The 15,990-nt window shown below is 41.2% G+C and overlaps 2 protein-coding genes across 9 annotated transcripts in view; both read left to right on the top strand.

Annotated features, from left to right (window-relative positions):
• CFI (complement factor I) overlaps positions 1 to 15,990 on the top strand; it is a 62,777-nt gene that overhangs the window by 38,282 nt on the left and 8,505 nt on the right. For 3 of the 8 annotated variants that reach the window (XM_037731868.1, XM_017509614.1, XM_017509569.2), the window contains 8 exons: positions 474 to 649; positions 1,846 to 1,959; positions 2,098 to 2,208; positions 7,331 to 7,354; positions 7,521 to 7,541; positions 12,618 to 12,653; positions 15,519 to 15,622; positions 15,797 to 15,900. In XM_037731868.1, the coding sequence (XP_037587796.1) occupies positions 474 to 649; positions 1,846 to 1,959; positions 2,098 to 2,208; positions 7,331 to 7,354; positions 7,521 to 7,541; positions 12,618 to 12,653; positions 15,519 to 15,622; positions 15,797 to 15,900 (690 nt within the window). The remainder of the gene's footprint in view (positions 1 to 473; positions 650 to 1,845; positions 1,960 to 2,097; positions 2,209 to 7,330; positions 7,355 to 7,520; positions 7,542 to 12,617; positions 12,654 to 15,518; positions 15,623 to 15,796; positions 15,901 to 15,990) is intronic. The other 5 variants (XM_017509621.2, XM_017509593.2, XM_017509578.2 and 2 more) reach the window with 4 other exon arrangements.
• On the top strand, positions 8,041 to 9,866 carry LOC108290004 (serine--tRNA ligase, cytoplasmic-like). Its single transcript, XM_017509678.2, has one exon. It carries the CDS (start codon positions 8,084 to 8,086, stop codon positions 9,620 to 9,622), a length of 1,539 nt encoding a protein of 512 aa, XP_017365167.1. The 5' UTR covers positions 8,041 to 8,083; the 3' UTR covers positions 9,623 to 9,866.

The following is a 15,990-nucleotide window of genomic DNA, read 5'->3' as shown; positions in this document are numbered from 1 at the left end:
AGGCTGGAATGCAGTGGTGTGATCTTAGCTCACTGCAACTTCCACCTCCTGGATTCAAGCAATTCTCCTGCCTCAGCCTCCCAAGTAGCTGGGGCTACAGGTGTGGGCCATCACACCCAGCTAATTTTTGTATTTTTGGTAGAAATGGGAGTTTCACCAGGTTGGTCATGGTGGTCTCAAACTCTTGACCTCAGGTAGTCCACCCACCTCAGCCTTCCAAAGTACTGGGATTACAGGTGTGAGCCACCACCCCTGGCCAAAGTTTAGTTAACCTTTACAAAATCCAGGGAAGTACTTATATTCCCTTTTATAGATGAAGGCACTTATGCTACAGAGGGCAAGTATCTTCCCAATCTGTAACTCCTATATAGAGATTGAGAGGGCATTGCTCTAGTTTCTTCCCTGCTACAGTAGGGTTATAAATGCAAAGTACTAATTATTCTATCATAATGTTTCCTTTATTCTATTTGCAGAGGTGCTGATACTCAAAGAAGTTTTCAGTCGTCTAATCTCTCTATAAATGCCACTGAATGTCTACATGTGCATTGCCGGGGATTAGAGACCAGTTTGACTGAATGCACTTTTACTAAGAGAAGCACTGTGGGTTACCAGGATTTAGCTGATGTGGTGTGTTACACACAGAAAGCAGGTTGGTGGAGTATTTGCCTATTATTTTCCCTTCCTTGAAGGTTGTTTATTTTACATCAAGCCTATAGTAAACAAATAATTGATGTCTAGTTGCCAGTCACAGAGGCAATAATATGGATTCTATCAAGTTTTGGGCTTTAGAGCCTAAATTAGTGCCTTTCCGTTATTGCCATTCAAACATTGCCTCTCTACAGGTTCATATCTGGGAAGTAAAGTTGCCTTACTCCCCCTGCTTCATCTGAACATTTGGATTAAAGTTACTATAGCAAACACAAGTTAATCAAACATAAGAAGAAACCTCAGCATCTCCTTTAAGAGGGCCAGTGTATATAAATTTATTTAAAACCTTAAAATGACCACATTGGTGCCTCGGTTTTCAGGCAGTCATTGCCACTTTTCTCCTCCTTCCTGACACTGGAGTATTTTAGTCACATGTTTAGTTGTAAAGACCAAAGGTATACCCATCCCTTTTCAGTGCTAAAAAGAAGTACCATCAAAATGTAAACAAATGGCACTGCCCAAGCAAGTCTTGGGAGTAGGGGTAAGGATGACTGAGTATAGCAGCATGAAAGAAATGGGTGGAGGCCGGGCACGGTGGCTCATGCCTGTAATCCCAGCACTTTGGAGGCCAAGGTGGGCAGATCAACTGAGGTCAGGAGTTCAAGACCAGCCTGACCATCATGGTGAAATCTCGTCTCTACTAAAACTGCAAAAATTAGGCATGGTGGCACGTGCCCGTAATCCTAGCTACTTAGGAGGCTAAGGCAGGAGAATCACTTGAACTCGGGAGGTAGAGGTTGCAGTGAGCCAAGATCATGCCATTGCACTCCAGCCTGGGCAACAGAGCGAGACTGCGTCTAAAAAAAAAAAAAGAAAGAAAGAAAGAAAGAAATGGGTGGGTGGAAACCAGCATTTGTCAATGTCAGCAGGTATTCTCGATTTCTCCCCATTTCAGCAAATTTAGGCTTTCACAATAAATACTGACTTTCAGAGATAATATAAGGGCCTCCATAAGCCAACTTTGACATTTATTTTCTTTATGAGTCATATATACTATGTTGATAATACCAATACATTTTACGTCTTTTTTTTGAAGTTTAACTTTCTCATAATGACTCCATTATCCCCAAAATCTGATAAAGATGTCGTGCCACCACTCCATAAATAAATTTCACAAAGATAATTCCTTCTTTACAGATTCTCCAACTGATGACTCCTTTCAGTGTGTGAATGGGAAATATATTTCTCAGACGGAGGCGTGTAATGGTATCAATGATTGTGGAGACCAAAGTGATGAACTGTGTTGTAAAGGTAGGCATAAATCTAGCCTCTAAATGCTCTTCATTTTTCTGAGTAAAAGAGGAAAAACAGCTTTTCCACTGAATTTCAGATTGTAGCTCATTCAATTTTAAGGATTGAAAAATACCTCTCCTACTTATGTTTGCACAGCATGCCGAGGCAAGAGCTTCCATTGTAAATCGGGTGTTTGCGTTCCAAGCCAGTACCGATGCAATGGTGAGGTGGACTGTATTACAGGGGAAGATGAAGTTGGCTGTGAAGGTAATTTTAAGTCTTGGGGTGATTTTATTCATTATTGAATCCAGGGATTCTGAAACTTTTCTTTAGGTAAAATATAATCTTAAGAGGACCATTTGTGGGTGTAGCATTGGCAGAACTATAGAATGTTCATCTCCTCATATTTTCATCCACTAAATATGTACTTGTTATTTTAGAGCTTTTTATTAAAAGAAGTTCTCACTGCACATACAAAAAATAGACCATTAGACAAACCCCAAAGTACCCATTTTCCGCCAGCAAGTTACTGACAGTTTGGCCATCTTGCTATCTCTCTTCCAGTTTGCTTGTATGTTTGTTGGAGGATTTTATTTTATTTTATTTTATTTATTATTACTTTTTTTGAGATGGAATCTTGCTCTGTCACCCAGGCTGGAGTGCCGCAGCATGATCTTGGCTCACCGCAACCTCAACCTCCAGGGTTCAAGCGATTTTCCTGCCTCAGCCTCCTGAGTAGCTGGGATTACAGGCACCTGCCACCACACCTGGCTAAGTTTTGTATTTTAGTAGAGACAGGGTTTCACCATGTTGGCCAGGCTGGTCTCAAACTCTTGACCTCAGGTAATCTGCCCACCTCGGCCTCCCAAAGTGTTGGGATTACAGGCGCAAGCCACCGCACCTGGCCTGTTGGAGTATTTTAAAGTAAATTTTAGATATCAGATCACATCATTTATATGCATCTCCAATAATAAAAGCACTATATATATAAAACCATTCTCTCATTAGTATATCTAAAATAGATATTTTTAGATGTAATAATTCACTATAATAATAATTCACTAACATCATTTAGTAACAGCCATGTTTAAATTTTCTCAACTATCCCAAAAATGTCTTTTTTGAACGAATGCATTCAAATCAGGATCTAAAAGAATCTGAATGTTCTCTTTGCTTATTAAGCTTTTAAAGTCCTCTTTATTCATTAAGAGTTATCTTCCCCTCCTCCACACCCTAATTTTTTTCATACAATTAATTTTTTTTTTCCTATTGGATGCTCCTTATTCTGGATTTAGAGAGATTTGATTATAAGCAAGGTTTTGAGCTTTGAGTCAGTGACAATTTTTTTTTTTTTTAAAGAGCAAGGTTTCATATTTTAGGCAAGAATTCTTTTTATTTTCTCTTTTTGAGACAGAGTCTTGCTCCGTTGTCTAGGCTGGAGTGCAGTAGTACAACGTCGGTTCACTGCAACCTCCACCTCCTGGGTTCAAGTGATTCTCCTGCCTCAGCCTCCTGAGGAGCTGGAATTACAGGCATGTGCCGTCACACTTGGCTAATTTTTCTATTTTTAGTAGAGACATGGTTTCGCCATGTCTTGAACTCCTGGCCTCAAGTGATCTGCCTGCCTTGGTGCCCTAAAGTGCTGGCTTACAGGTGTGAGCCACTGTGCCCGGCCTTAGGCAAGAATTCTTGATGAGTCTTGTATGTATTTCCTATTACACATAATGTCTTCTTGTCTGGCCGTCCTTCTAGTGCTGCTAAGATGATTACTTGATCAGGTTGGTGTGTCCATTTAAAAGTGCCCCCACAATCTTTTTCCTAATGGTTTTAGCAGCCTTTTAAATTGTTGCCTACATCCATTTTGTCAATAGGGGCTGTGAAACGGCAGTTTCTAATTTTATCATGCCTTCTGGACTTATTAACTAGAAACCTAGAGAAAGACAGAATAATGCTTAATTCTTTCCTTTTACTTACCAAGTTTCAAAGCAATGATTTCGTGCTCTGGATAACCTCCAATGGTGAAAAATATTTCTTAAGCAACTATTCTAGGCTACACAGACTGACTCTGCTTCCATTAATGCTTTCTGGAGGAAAAATCTCTAAGTTATTATATTCATTCATTTACTCGATGAATATTTATTCAGTTGCTACTATGTATGCCAGTACCTGTTCTAGATGCTGGGGTTTCATTAGTGAATAACATTTCAAAAATCCCTCCTCTGGCCAGGCACGGTGGCTGAGGCCTGTAATCCAACAATTTGGAAGGCTGAGGCAGGCAGATCAGTTGAGGTCAGGAGTTCAAGACCAGCCTGGTAAACATGGCAAAACCCTATCTCTACCAAAAATGCAAAAATTAACTGGGCATGGTGGTGTATGCGTGTAATCCCAGCTACTTGAGGGGCTGAGGCTGGAGGATCACTTGAACCTGGGAAGTGGAGGTTATAGTGAGCCACGATTGTACCACTGCACTCCAGCCTGGGTGACAGAGTGAGACTCTGTCTCAAAAACCAATAAAATAAAATAAAATAAATTAGTTTTTTTTTTTTTAAATCCCTGCCCATTCACTAATCTTACATTCTAGTGGTGGAAGAAAGGCAATACATAGAAGAAATAAGTAAAATAACAAGTACTAAGAAGAAAAATGAAGCAAGGACGAAGGTATAAAATGTGTAGGGTAGGCCGGGCACGGTGGCTCACGCCTGTAATCCTAGCACTTTGGGAGGCCGAGGCGGATGGATCACGAGGTCAAGAGATCGAGACCATCCTGGTCAACATGGTGAAACCCTGTCTTTACTAAAAATACAAAAAATTATCTGGGCATGGTGGCACGTGCCTGTAATCCCAGCTACTCAGGAGGCTGAGGCAGGAGAATTGCCTGAACCTAGGAGGCGGAGGTTGCGGTGAGCCGAGATCGTGCCATTGCACTCCAGCCTGGGTAACAAGACCGAAACTCTGTCTCAAAAAAAAAAAATGTGTAGGGTAAGTTTTGAAGTTTAGGTAAAGTGTCCTGGGAAAGCCTCTCTCACTGAGGCTACTTTTACATAATGATCTGAAGAAATGATGGAGCCAGCCATGCAGATGTCTGCAAAACTGAGTTCCAGGCAGAGGCAATAGCCTGGAATTCTTGCTATTTGAGAAACGAGCAGTAAGGTGGTTAGTGTGACAGTCATTACCAGTGGTGGTAGTGAGACATTAAGGGACAAACAGCAGGAGAGGCTAGAGGGATAGGGGCTGGAAGTGTCAGGGCAGGTCAAGTAAGGCCTGCTAACAACTGAAATGGGAAGCCACTCCATGGCTTTGAGCAGAGGAGTGACATGATCTGACTCACTTTAAATCGAGATTGCAGCTGGGTACGGTGGCTCACGCCTGTAATCCCAGTACTTTGGGAGGCCCAGGCGGGCTGATCACCTGAGGTCTGGAGTTTGAGACCAGTCTGGCCAACATGGTGAAACTCTGTCTCTACTAAAAATACAAAAAGTAGCTAGGTGTGGCAGCACACAACTGTAATCCCAGCTACTTGGGAAGCTGAGGCAGAAGAATCACTTGAACCCAGGAGGTGGAGGTTGCAGTTAGCAAAGATCACGTCACTGCACTCCAGCCTGGGCAACAGAGACTCTGAAAAAAAAAAAAGAAAGAAAAGAAAAAAACAAGAGACAGAGACTGTGCTGGCTGTGGGACAGGCTGTATAAGGGCAAGGAGAGAAGCTAGGACACCCATCAGGAAACTACCACGGTCATTCAAGGAAGGCGTGAGGATGACTAGGGCAAGTTGGTAGAAATGGAAATGAGGAGAAGCAGTCAGATTCGGGACATATTTTGAAGGCAGAACCAACAAGATTTGCTAATAGACTGGGTAGGGTAGGGTAGGAAAGCAAATGAGCAGTCAGGGATGGCTGCCAGGTTTTGGCCTGAGAATGGAAAGGGAGCGGCTAGCCACGAGGATGGGAAGGCTGTAGGAGGAGTGGGTGAGTTTATATCCCACTTCAGTAGAGTTCATTAGACTTCAGTGAAATTTTGTTTAATTTTCCATTGATATCAGTTCTTAAAGAATACACATTTTAGAATTTTAAATCATATTATTTCTGCTGAAGGCTTTATAAGCAGTTGAGCAAAAGCGCTTTTATGGTCATTACATTTAGTTCAATCCTTGAGAAGAAGGAAGAAAAATTTTTCAGCCAGGAGGACAAAAGTCACTGCATGACTTTTGCCAGTGAAGCTCTACAGTTTGAGTTCTTCAGTAAAATAATACTTTGGTGTTTTTTTTATTCTTCCTCCTCTTATTCTTGGCCTTCTCCTTCCCTAAATTTAAAACTCTGAAGTTTAAGGTCAAGGATCATAATTTATTAGTTTATGAGAAAAAAATCTTACTGCGAGAGTAACTATAATGTAAATCTTGTTTTCACATTGATTTCTTGAATCTGTATCAAAAATACATTTAGTCATTGTTATTTCTGTTTACCCCTCTTTAGAATGAGCTCTGCCTTTTGTATTTCAGTAATGGTTCTATTTTTTCCCTCTCTAAAAAAGTGCAAGTGAGAGCAGAGATGCAAAATAAACTTTATATATTTTGACTTCTTCTTTAAGTGGCCAGGTCAGAATCACTAAATCAAGGGAGGTTTGTATTAGATCTTCATGGAATTTATCTTTTATAAGCTGTCCTTTATCTAATATAAGTTAAAAATAGTTATAAATTTTATATAATAAGATAGTAAGTTTCTTGTTGAATATGTATCTAAATGCATCTATATACTAAGCTGCTTTTAAAGTTCAAGTTAAAACTGTTTCCTAGACATGGTGAAATTGACGTGTTTGAAAATTTTGTTACGCAGTATTAAAAATCAAAGTAAGATGACATACTGTGGTTTCCTTTTATCTTTTTTGTGTGTTTGTTTATTTGAGACAGAGTCTTGCTCTGTTGCCCAGGCTGGAGTGAGGCGGCATGATTTTGGCTCACTGCAACCTCTGCCTCCTGGGTTCAAACCATTCCCGTGCCTCTGCCTCTGGAGTAGCTGGAATTATAGGCACTCACCACCATGCTCAGCTAATTTTTGTATTTTTAGTAGAGACGGGGTTTCACCATGTTGGCCAGGATGGTCTCTGACTCCTGACCTCAAGTGATCTCACGCCTCAGCCTCCCAAAGCGCTGGGATAAACAGGCGTGAGCCACTGCGCTCAACCTCCTTTTATCTTTTTAAAATCTACAAAAACACATTTAGCCAACTATCATTGTTACTTCAGTTTACTCTTATTCAGGGATAGGCTCTGCCTTTTGCATTTTAGTAATGCTTCTAACTATTAAGTTGTGCTAGTCTGAAATTCAATAATTTGTGCATATTTTATTCAAATCAAAGTGATCTCTTTGCTATAGTGAATTTTTTGTTTTGTTTTAGCAGCTGGACATTCTACAATTCAAGGTAAATCTATTTTTATAATAGAAAAATTATATTACCAAAGAAAACAGAAATAAGGTACTGTGGTTTTCATGACATATGTATAGTATATTGATATAGTATTCATTTTTCCCAATTAAAAATTATCCTTTGCTGTGATAATTTTTGTTGTTGTTGTTGTTTTCTTCAGGTTTGGCATCTGTGGCTCCAGGTAAAATTTGTATTAAAATTTTGGGATATTGAAAAACTGAAACCAAACTCAGGTTCTGTTATTGTCTTCTTATATTTTAATGTAACTGTTAATGAAGCATGATGTGACCACATTTTAGCAATAAACCAGGTTCAACATTAGTTTAGGCAAAGAGGCCCTTTCTCAGTGTGATAAACTTTCACTCTTACACACCCCATCCACAGCCTGCTCACCAAAACACCACCCAGAGTAGACTCTTCCCTGCCCATTTCACCTTTGCCCTTTCACCTTTCTCCTCTTCATTTTTCCTCAAAATCAAGGTAGCTCCTCAAGAAATTGCCACTGGAGAAAATATAACATCTTTTCATGATAGGCATTTTCTTATTTATTTGTATCAGCCAGATGTCCCCAAATCCTCCAGCTCTTTGGTACCACCCTTTTAAAAAATATTCATGTAATGTACCCCAGAACCTAAAGTACAATTTAAAAAAAAAACGGGAAAGAACACAGACCTTAAAAAAAAAAAAAAAATTCATGAGAGTGTTGGCCCGGGAGGAAAGAAGATGGTGCTGGATCTGGATTTGTTTCGGGTGGATAAAGGAGGGGACCCAGCCCTCATCCGAGAGACGCAAGAGAAACGCTTCAAGGACCCGGGACTAGTGGACCAGCTGGTGAAGGCAGACAGCGAGTGGCGACGATGTAGATTTCGGGCAGACAACTTGAACAAACTGAAGAACCTATGCAGCAAGACAATTGGAGAGAAAATGAAGAAAAAAGAGCCAGTGGGAGATGATGACTCCATCCCGGAGAATGTACTGAATTTCGATGACCTTACTGCAGACACTTTAGCTAACCTGAAAGTCTCACAAATCAAAAAAGTCCGACTCCTCATTGATGAAGCCATCCTGAAGTGTGACGCTGAGCGGATAAAGCTGGAAGCAGAGCGGTTTGAGAACCTTCGAGAGATCGGGAACCTTCTGCACCCTTCTGTGCCCATCAGTAACGATGAGGATGCAGACAACAAAGTAGAGAGGATTTGGGGTGATTGTTCCGTCAGGAAGAAGTACTCTCATGTGGACCTGGTGGTGATGGTAGATGGCTTTGAAGGCGAAAAGGGGGCCGTGGTGGCTGGGAGTCGAGGGTACTTCTTGAAGGGGGTCCTGGTGTTCCTGGAACAGGCTCTCATTCAGTATGCTCTTCGCACCTTGGGAAGTCGGGGCTACACTCCCATTTATACCCCCTTTTTCATGAGGAAAGAGGTCATGCAGGAGGTGGCACAGCTCAGCCAGTTTGATGAAGAACTTTATAAGGTGATTGGCAAAGGCAGTGAAAAGTCTGATGACAACTCCTATGATGAGAAGTACCTGATTGCCATCTCAGAGCAGCCCATTGCGGCTCTGCACCGGGATGAGTGGCTCCGGCCGGAGGACCTGCCCATCAAGTACGCTGGTCTGTCCACCTGCTTCCGCCAGGAGGTGGGCTCCCATGGCCGTGACACCCGTGGCATCTTCCGAGTCCATCAGTTTGAGAAGATTGAACAGTTTGTATACTCATCACCCCATGACAACAAGTCCTGGGAGATGTTTGAAGAGATGATTACCACCGCAGAGGAGTTCTACCAGTCCCTGGGGATTCCTTACCACATTGTGAATATTGTCTCAGGTTCTTTGAATCACGCTGCCAGTAAGAAGCTTGACCTGGAGGCCTGGTTTCCGGGCTCAGGAGCCTTCTGTGAGTTGGTCTCGTGTTCTAATTGCACGGATTACCAGGCTCGCCGGCTTCGAATCCGATATGGGCAAACCAAGAAGATGATGGACAAGGTGGAGTTTGTCCATATGCTCAATGCTACCATGTGCGCCACTACCCGTACCATCTGCGCCATCCTGGAGAACTACCAGACAGAGAAGGGCATCACTGTGCCTGAGAAATTGAAGGAGTTCATGCCACCAGGACTGCAAGAACTGATCCCCTTTGTGAAGCCTGCGCCCATTGACCAGGAGCCATCAAAGAAACAGAAGAAGCAACATGAGGGCAGCAAAAAGAAAGCAAGAGACGTCACCCTGGAAAACCGGCTTCAGAACATGGAGGTCACCGACGCCTGAACATTCCTGCCTCCCTGTTTGCCAGGCTTTCATTTCTGTCTGCCGAGATCTCAGAGCCTGCCCAAGAGCAGGGAAGCCACGCACCCATTCATCGCCCTGCCCCCATCTGATTATGTAGCTAAGAGGGGAACAGTGCCACGTACCGCACAGATGTTCCTGTCTCCTCGCATGGACATAGGAACCCATCACCGATGACTGATGAAACCGTGTAATAAAGCATCTCTGGGGAGGGCTTAGGACTGTTCCTCAGTCTTCTTCCTGGGACTTGAACCCCGCAAAAAAAAAAAAAAAAAATTCATGTAAAATGACTCACATCCCCAGTTCATATAATGTCAAATTTCATGATCCTCCTCAGGATTTCTTAGGATTCCTGAGGGACTTGCTAGCTCAAGACCACCCTTTGCTCTAAATGCCTAATTTTTCATTGTATTCCCTCTCACTTGTCATTTTGCCCTCTGAAGCTGCTGTTCTTCCTCCTTCTCCTTCTTCCTCTTTTCTCTTCTTTTCTCCTTCTTCTTCCTTCTCTTCCCTCCTCTTCCTCCTCCTCCTTCTTCTTCTCTATTCCTTTTTTTCCTCCCTCCCTCTCTCTTTCCCTCCCTCTTTTCCTTCCTCCTTCCTCCCTAGTTTCAGATCTCAGGGGCAACGTGATGAGTTAATGATACTCCTCAGCTTTCTTTATACATGGTCATCAGGGGTCCAGCAAGGCCCCTGTCTTGTTTGACTCATTTATCTGTCTTTATCACTAAAGCTCACTCCCCTTCCTCTCCCCCAATAGGCAACCGTTTTTAAGTGATTTAATGTGCGTGTCTTTTTGTTTGTATGCGTTCTTATCCAATGTGTATTGTTACTTTGCAAGCATATGTTTTTTATTCACATAGTATGGTGTTATAGATCTATATTTATTTTTCCTCTTTTCACAACTCATTACGTTTTAAAGACCTGTCCATGTTATTCTATGCTCATCTAATCTGTTGCTTCTAACTGCTGTATAAAATACTCCACTGTGTTTATCTTGCACAATTTACTCTCCACTTTTGCAGTAATGGACTTTTAGTCCACAATCACTCTATGATGTATCCTCTCCTTAAGTATGTGTGGGAGGATTTCTTGGAGGCATCTAGCTGGGCAAGTGTCTTCTTTTGTTTTGTGTTGCTATAACAGAATACCACAGACTGGAAAATTTATGAAGAAAATAAATGTATTTCTTACAGTTCTGGAGGTTGTGAGGTCCAAGGTCACGGGGCGTGCATCTGTCAAGGGCCTTCTTGCTGCAGCATCCCATGGCAGAAGGTGGAAAGGCAAGACAGCAAGGGAGCAAGAAGAGTCTGAACTCACTTTTATAACAAGCCCACTCTCACTACAGCTAACCCACTTTTGAGATAATGGCATTGATCTATTCATGAGGGAAGAGCCCTCATGACCTAATTCCTCCTTATTAGGCCCCACTTCCCATCACTGTTGTGTTGGGGATTAAGTTTCCAACACATGAACTTTTGAGGACACGTTCAAACCATAGTAGCAAGTTGAGTCTTGGAGTATGCATACTTAATTTGACTGCTAGTGCCAGTATGTTCTTTGGCAGTGCTGTTATATACCAGTCCTTACTTCCACCAATAGCCTAAGAGTTCTCTCCAACCCCACCAACATCAAGCACGTTTCTCCAGCTGTCAAGTGATGGCACTGTTTATTAACTTGAATTTTTATATTAACCAAAGATTCTGAGTTTCCCTGCATGAGCATACTAGCTTTTTAACTTCATCTTCCTTTTTTTTCTTCTATCTTTTCACTGGTTCACATCCTTTGCTTAATTTTATATTTCTTTCATTGTAATCTTTCTTATTGATTTTCAGGGGTTTCTTTTACGGTCTAGAAATTAATCCATTAACAGTTTTAGACATTACAGATACCTCCTTCCATTCCGTCACTCATCTGTTAACTCTATTCATGTGAGATTTGTTGAATAGAAATCCTTAATTTTTATATAATCCAATGTGTACTAGCTATTCTTCTAATACCTAGTACACCTTAGCTTTGATTATATAAAATTAAATTTGTCCTGTTCTTCTAATACCCAGTACACCTCAGCTACACTGGACTTTCCCTTCCTCCTTTGTTGGGCTTTGAATGTAAATATTTGAGTCTTCTCTCAAGAAGACTCAAATTTGATTCAGAAAGGCGCTTTTGTGAATGCATCTGAGCAAAGCCTCTCTCTGCCCCAGTAAACAACTTAGGTGTGTGGCATAACAAACACTCATACGGCTATCCCAAAGAGAATTTGGCAAATTCAGTGATGGGACGCAGGATTGCAGCAAAGTGACGCCGCCGTTCTGGGCAATGCTATCCTCAGCCATATCCTCATCCATGACAGAGCAACATGGTGGGAATTCACCTTTAGATCCTCAGGTCAAGGAAATCATGATTCTGTCCACAGAAATGTTCTAGAATGGCAGAGCAAAGGTGAAAACATCCAGTATAACTTCAAGAAAAAAATCGAAAGAAGAAAAGATTACTTTTTTCTTTTGACTTCTGCATCCCAAATGCCTAATGCTAACCCATGCCTGTACACACTGAGAGAGCCTTTTTCATGTCAGCTCAGGACTCCCTTGATCAGTGCTGATGACTGCTCCCTACCTTATGTAAACACCTTGGGGATGCAAAGCATTGAAAGAGAAGCCTTTCTTCTCTGGGCTATGCATTTTGCCTGCTCTAACTACAGAAAACTGTGACACCATGAGTCTCACTCAACATTCACTAGTACCAACAGATGTCTCCAGTTTGTGCCAGCAAGAGATTCCATACAGTGTATCTTGAGTCTTTACAATTACCTAATTATAGAAAGGAAATAAGATGGCATGTCTTGGGGATTTTGTACAGTCCCTTATAAAAGGAGGACAAGTTTTAAGGCAGAAAATTATTATCAGTGTTTAAATGATTTTAATGATTTAATTTTGACTATAATTAACAACTAAACATTGCAATCTTTTGTTTATCATAGAAGAAACAGAAATTTTGACTGCCGATATGGATGCAGGTAAATTGACGTTATCCTTTTTTATTGTTGGCTCACTGGTCTAGGCTGTAATTTCAATGTCATTTGCATGTATATATAATTGATTCAAGCAACAATTAATTTTGCTATCAATTTTAATTGAAAAATATAGCATTATTCTTCTCCTTTCCCTACCACTTTTAAGGAAAGTAAGCTTAAGTGATTCTTGAGAACTGCTTTTAAAACTAGATTAATTCATATGGTTAATTTTGAAGTGAAAACAATATTTTTGTCCCACGTAAGCTTTTTCTATTTGATATGAACTCAGGCCAGTTTTGTCAAAAAACAACCAGCTCTCAAGCATGACTCATGACATAATTTTTCTAAATGAAAAAATAATAGATGTTAATTGAATTAGCCATTCTTTCACAGTGTTTTAAATCATGGTAATAGGAGACCTTTGAAGATCTGTACCTTGGCCAGTTGTGTACTAAGAGCCAAATTAAATTAAAGTATTAAGTTCTTGGAAAGATAGCAATTGATTAGATATTTCTAGTCAGACAGACTTACATTAAATCCTGACTCAGTTATGTATTAGCTATTATGTAACTTAAGAGAGTAACTTAACCTCAAATATAAATTGGGAATAAAATAGCTCCCTGTTTCAGTGGGATTTTTTAAGTAAGTTTGTGTAGACTTCTTTCTAATTGTCAGTAACCAAAATGAAGTAACAATTTTTAAAAATCAGGCAATGAGTAAAAGAGTTAAGGCTGGGTGCAGTGGCTCAGGCCTGTAATCCCAGCACTTTGGGAGGCAGGGGCAGGTGGATTGAGGTCAGGAGTTCAAAACCAGCCTGGCCAACATGGTGAAACCCCAACTTTATAAAACTACAAAAATTAGCCAGGTGTGGTAGCAGGTGCCTGTAATCCCAGCTACTCAGGAGGCTAAGGCAGGAGAATCGCTTAAACCTGGGAGTCAGAGGTTGCAGTGAGCCGAGATTGTGCCACTGCACTCCAGTGTGGGCAACAAAGCAAGACTCCATCTCAAAAGAAAAAGAGATTTAGATCTCAAAGCTATAGATATCAGTCAAAAGGAATTTTCAACAAAGGTCCTTTATTTTTACACAATATAACATTCACTTTCAGATACTACCTAAGCTGGTTTCACAATCCTCAGAGCATGCAGCCCCTCTTCTCTCAAAGGTCTAAGCAAAAACTTGCCATCACACTCTTCCCTCACCCCAGTTCTTAGAATGGGTAAGAATAAAGAAAAAAAAAAACTATCTTCTATCAATGTGTTTCTCAGTGGGCAGGTTCACACAAACCTGCCCCCAAAGTCTGAGGAAGCTGAGAAGCCTAAGAAAGAGGCTGACATATCCAGTTCCTTACAAAGAACATTTAATAGGGACTTACTAATGGAAGCCATGTCTGCATTTTGGGCAATGGTGAGAGAAGATGGTGGATCCTTGTGCTAGTTCTCTGTGGACCCAGGGATTATATACCGTAGGGGAGGGGCGCAATGCATCAGAGCTAATGGGTAGGAATTTGCCCTAATGGCAGGATTTATAGTGAGTACATGCTCTTACACAAGGAAGAATAGATAAGCTGGAAATCTTGAGGCCTTCCCAGAACTGGGGCTAATCAGAAGCTAATGTGGCAGATTAGTATCCAAGACGGAGTTGCTTCAGCCTCCATACCACAACCTCTCTTTCTTGGGGGCCTAACTCCTTTGGGTATGCCTGAAATTATTAACAGCAATATTCGTTTTCCTTTCTCATCTGGGGCTAAGAAGCAAGTTTACAAGAATTTTTATGACATGTTAAAATATAGAGAGAAAATAAAGGGAGTATCTTTTACATTCTTCAATTGTCATAAATTCTCTCGCAAATTCATGTCATAAACTTTGCTCTACCATGTTTTCTCAGTGACAAATGTGCTAGACGTCTGCATGCTCACAGATAGAGGAAGAAAACATTGTCAGATGTCAAATGGCTAAAAAACACTCCCAAGCCCGCTGACCCACTTGTCTCGGGGTCACTGGCACATCACCTCTCAGGGTTAATATGATGATTCAATGAGATAAACTGTATACAAAGACTCAGTATGGGGCCTGGCATATAGAAAGTACTTGATACTAACCTCACTATGTTAACATTGATATGAATATAAATATCAGAGTTCCATATAAATAGCCTCTAGAAAATAAAAGCTATGGCTGGGCATGGTGGCTCATGCCTGTAATCCCAGCACTTTGGGAGGCCAAGGCAGGCAGGTCACCTGAGTCAGGAGTTCAAGATCAGCCTGACCAACATGGTGAAACCCCATCTCTATTAAAAATATAAAAATTAGCCAGGTGTAGTGGCACCTGTAGTTCCAGCTACTCAGGAGGCTGAGGCCGGAGAATCGCTTGAACCTAGGAGGTGGAGGTTGCAGTGGGCCGAGATTGGAACATTGTACTCCAGCCTGGGCGTCAAGACCAAGACTCCATCTCAAAAAAGAAAAAGAAAAGAAAAACTATGAGAGCGAAAAGATATAGTTTGCCACGTTGTCAGTTTATCCTGATGATTTCAGAATGTGATTCCCTTCTGAGCTGCCACTGTCGTAGTGCCTGGAGATGTGGCATCCTTTATCAGCTAGAGGCTGGTAAATGTTTAACCTTTTGGCCAGCCCCTTTCTGCCACTAGCCCATCTTTAGGCAGAACTTCAGAGAATCAAGACCATTTTAATATCAAGCTAGAATTTTAAAATAAGATAAATAGTATGGTTTAGCATTCAAAATAATTTACTAATGATTCCACCCTGTCTAGTACTAGCTGTGACTGCTGATTTGATTGCATAGATCAAGCAGTGTGTTAAAAAGGTTAATGTGTTCAAGATAATAATGATGTAATCTCTTCCTTTCTTGAAGAAAGAAGACGGATAAAGTCATTATTACCTACAATATCTTGTGGAGTTAAAAACAGAATGCACAGTCGGAGGAAGCGAGTTGTGGGAGGAAAGCCAGCAAAACTGGTAAGCTCGCATGAAAAGCCGCGATGCAACTGCCCAGAAGCAGCCTAAATTGAGGGAAGGGGGGGCAGGGAGATGGTGTTACAAGAGACCCGGAGTCTTGCCACAGAAATATCTTGGGGCTATTTGTATCGTCATCTGTCAGAATGGCAGTGACCACACAAATGTCTTTTACAGGGAGACCTCCCATGGCAGGTAGGAATTAAGGATGCCAATGGAATCACCTGTGGGGGAGTTTATATTGGTGGCTGTTGGATTCTGACTGCTGCACATTGTCTCAGGTAAAAGATTTCTTCAGTATATTTTAGATTTCCTGAAACAATGAAAGTGAGTAATAGAGATTGTGGCAAAGTATATCTAAAAAAGTATAT

Source organism: Cebus imitator, unplaced genomic scaffold (genome assembly GCF_001604975.1).
Source record: "Cebus imitator isolate Cc_AM_T3 unplaced genomic scaffold, Cebus_imitator-1.0 Scaffold17, whole genome shotgun sequence".
NCBI classification, from domain to species: domain Eukaryota; kingdom Metazoa; phylum Chordata; class Mammalia; order Primates; family Cebidae; genus Cebus; species Cebus imitator.
The sequence above is the reverse complement of the archived record's forward strand: the minus strand, read 5'-3'. Positions and strand labels throughout refer to the sequence as shown.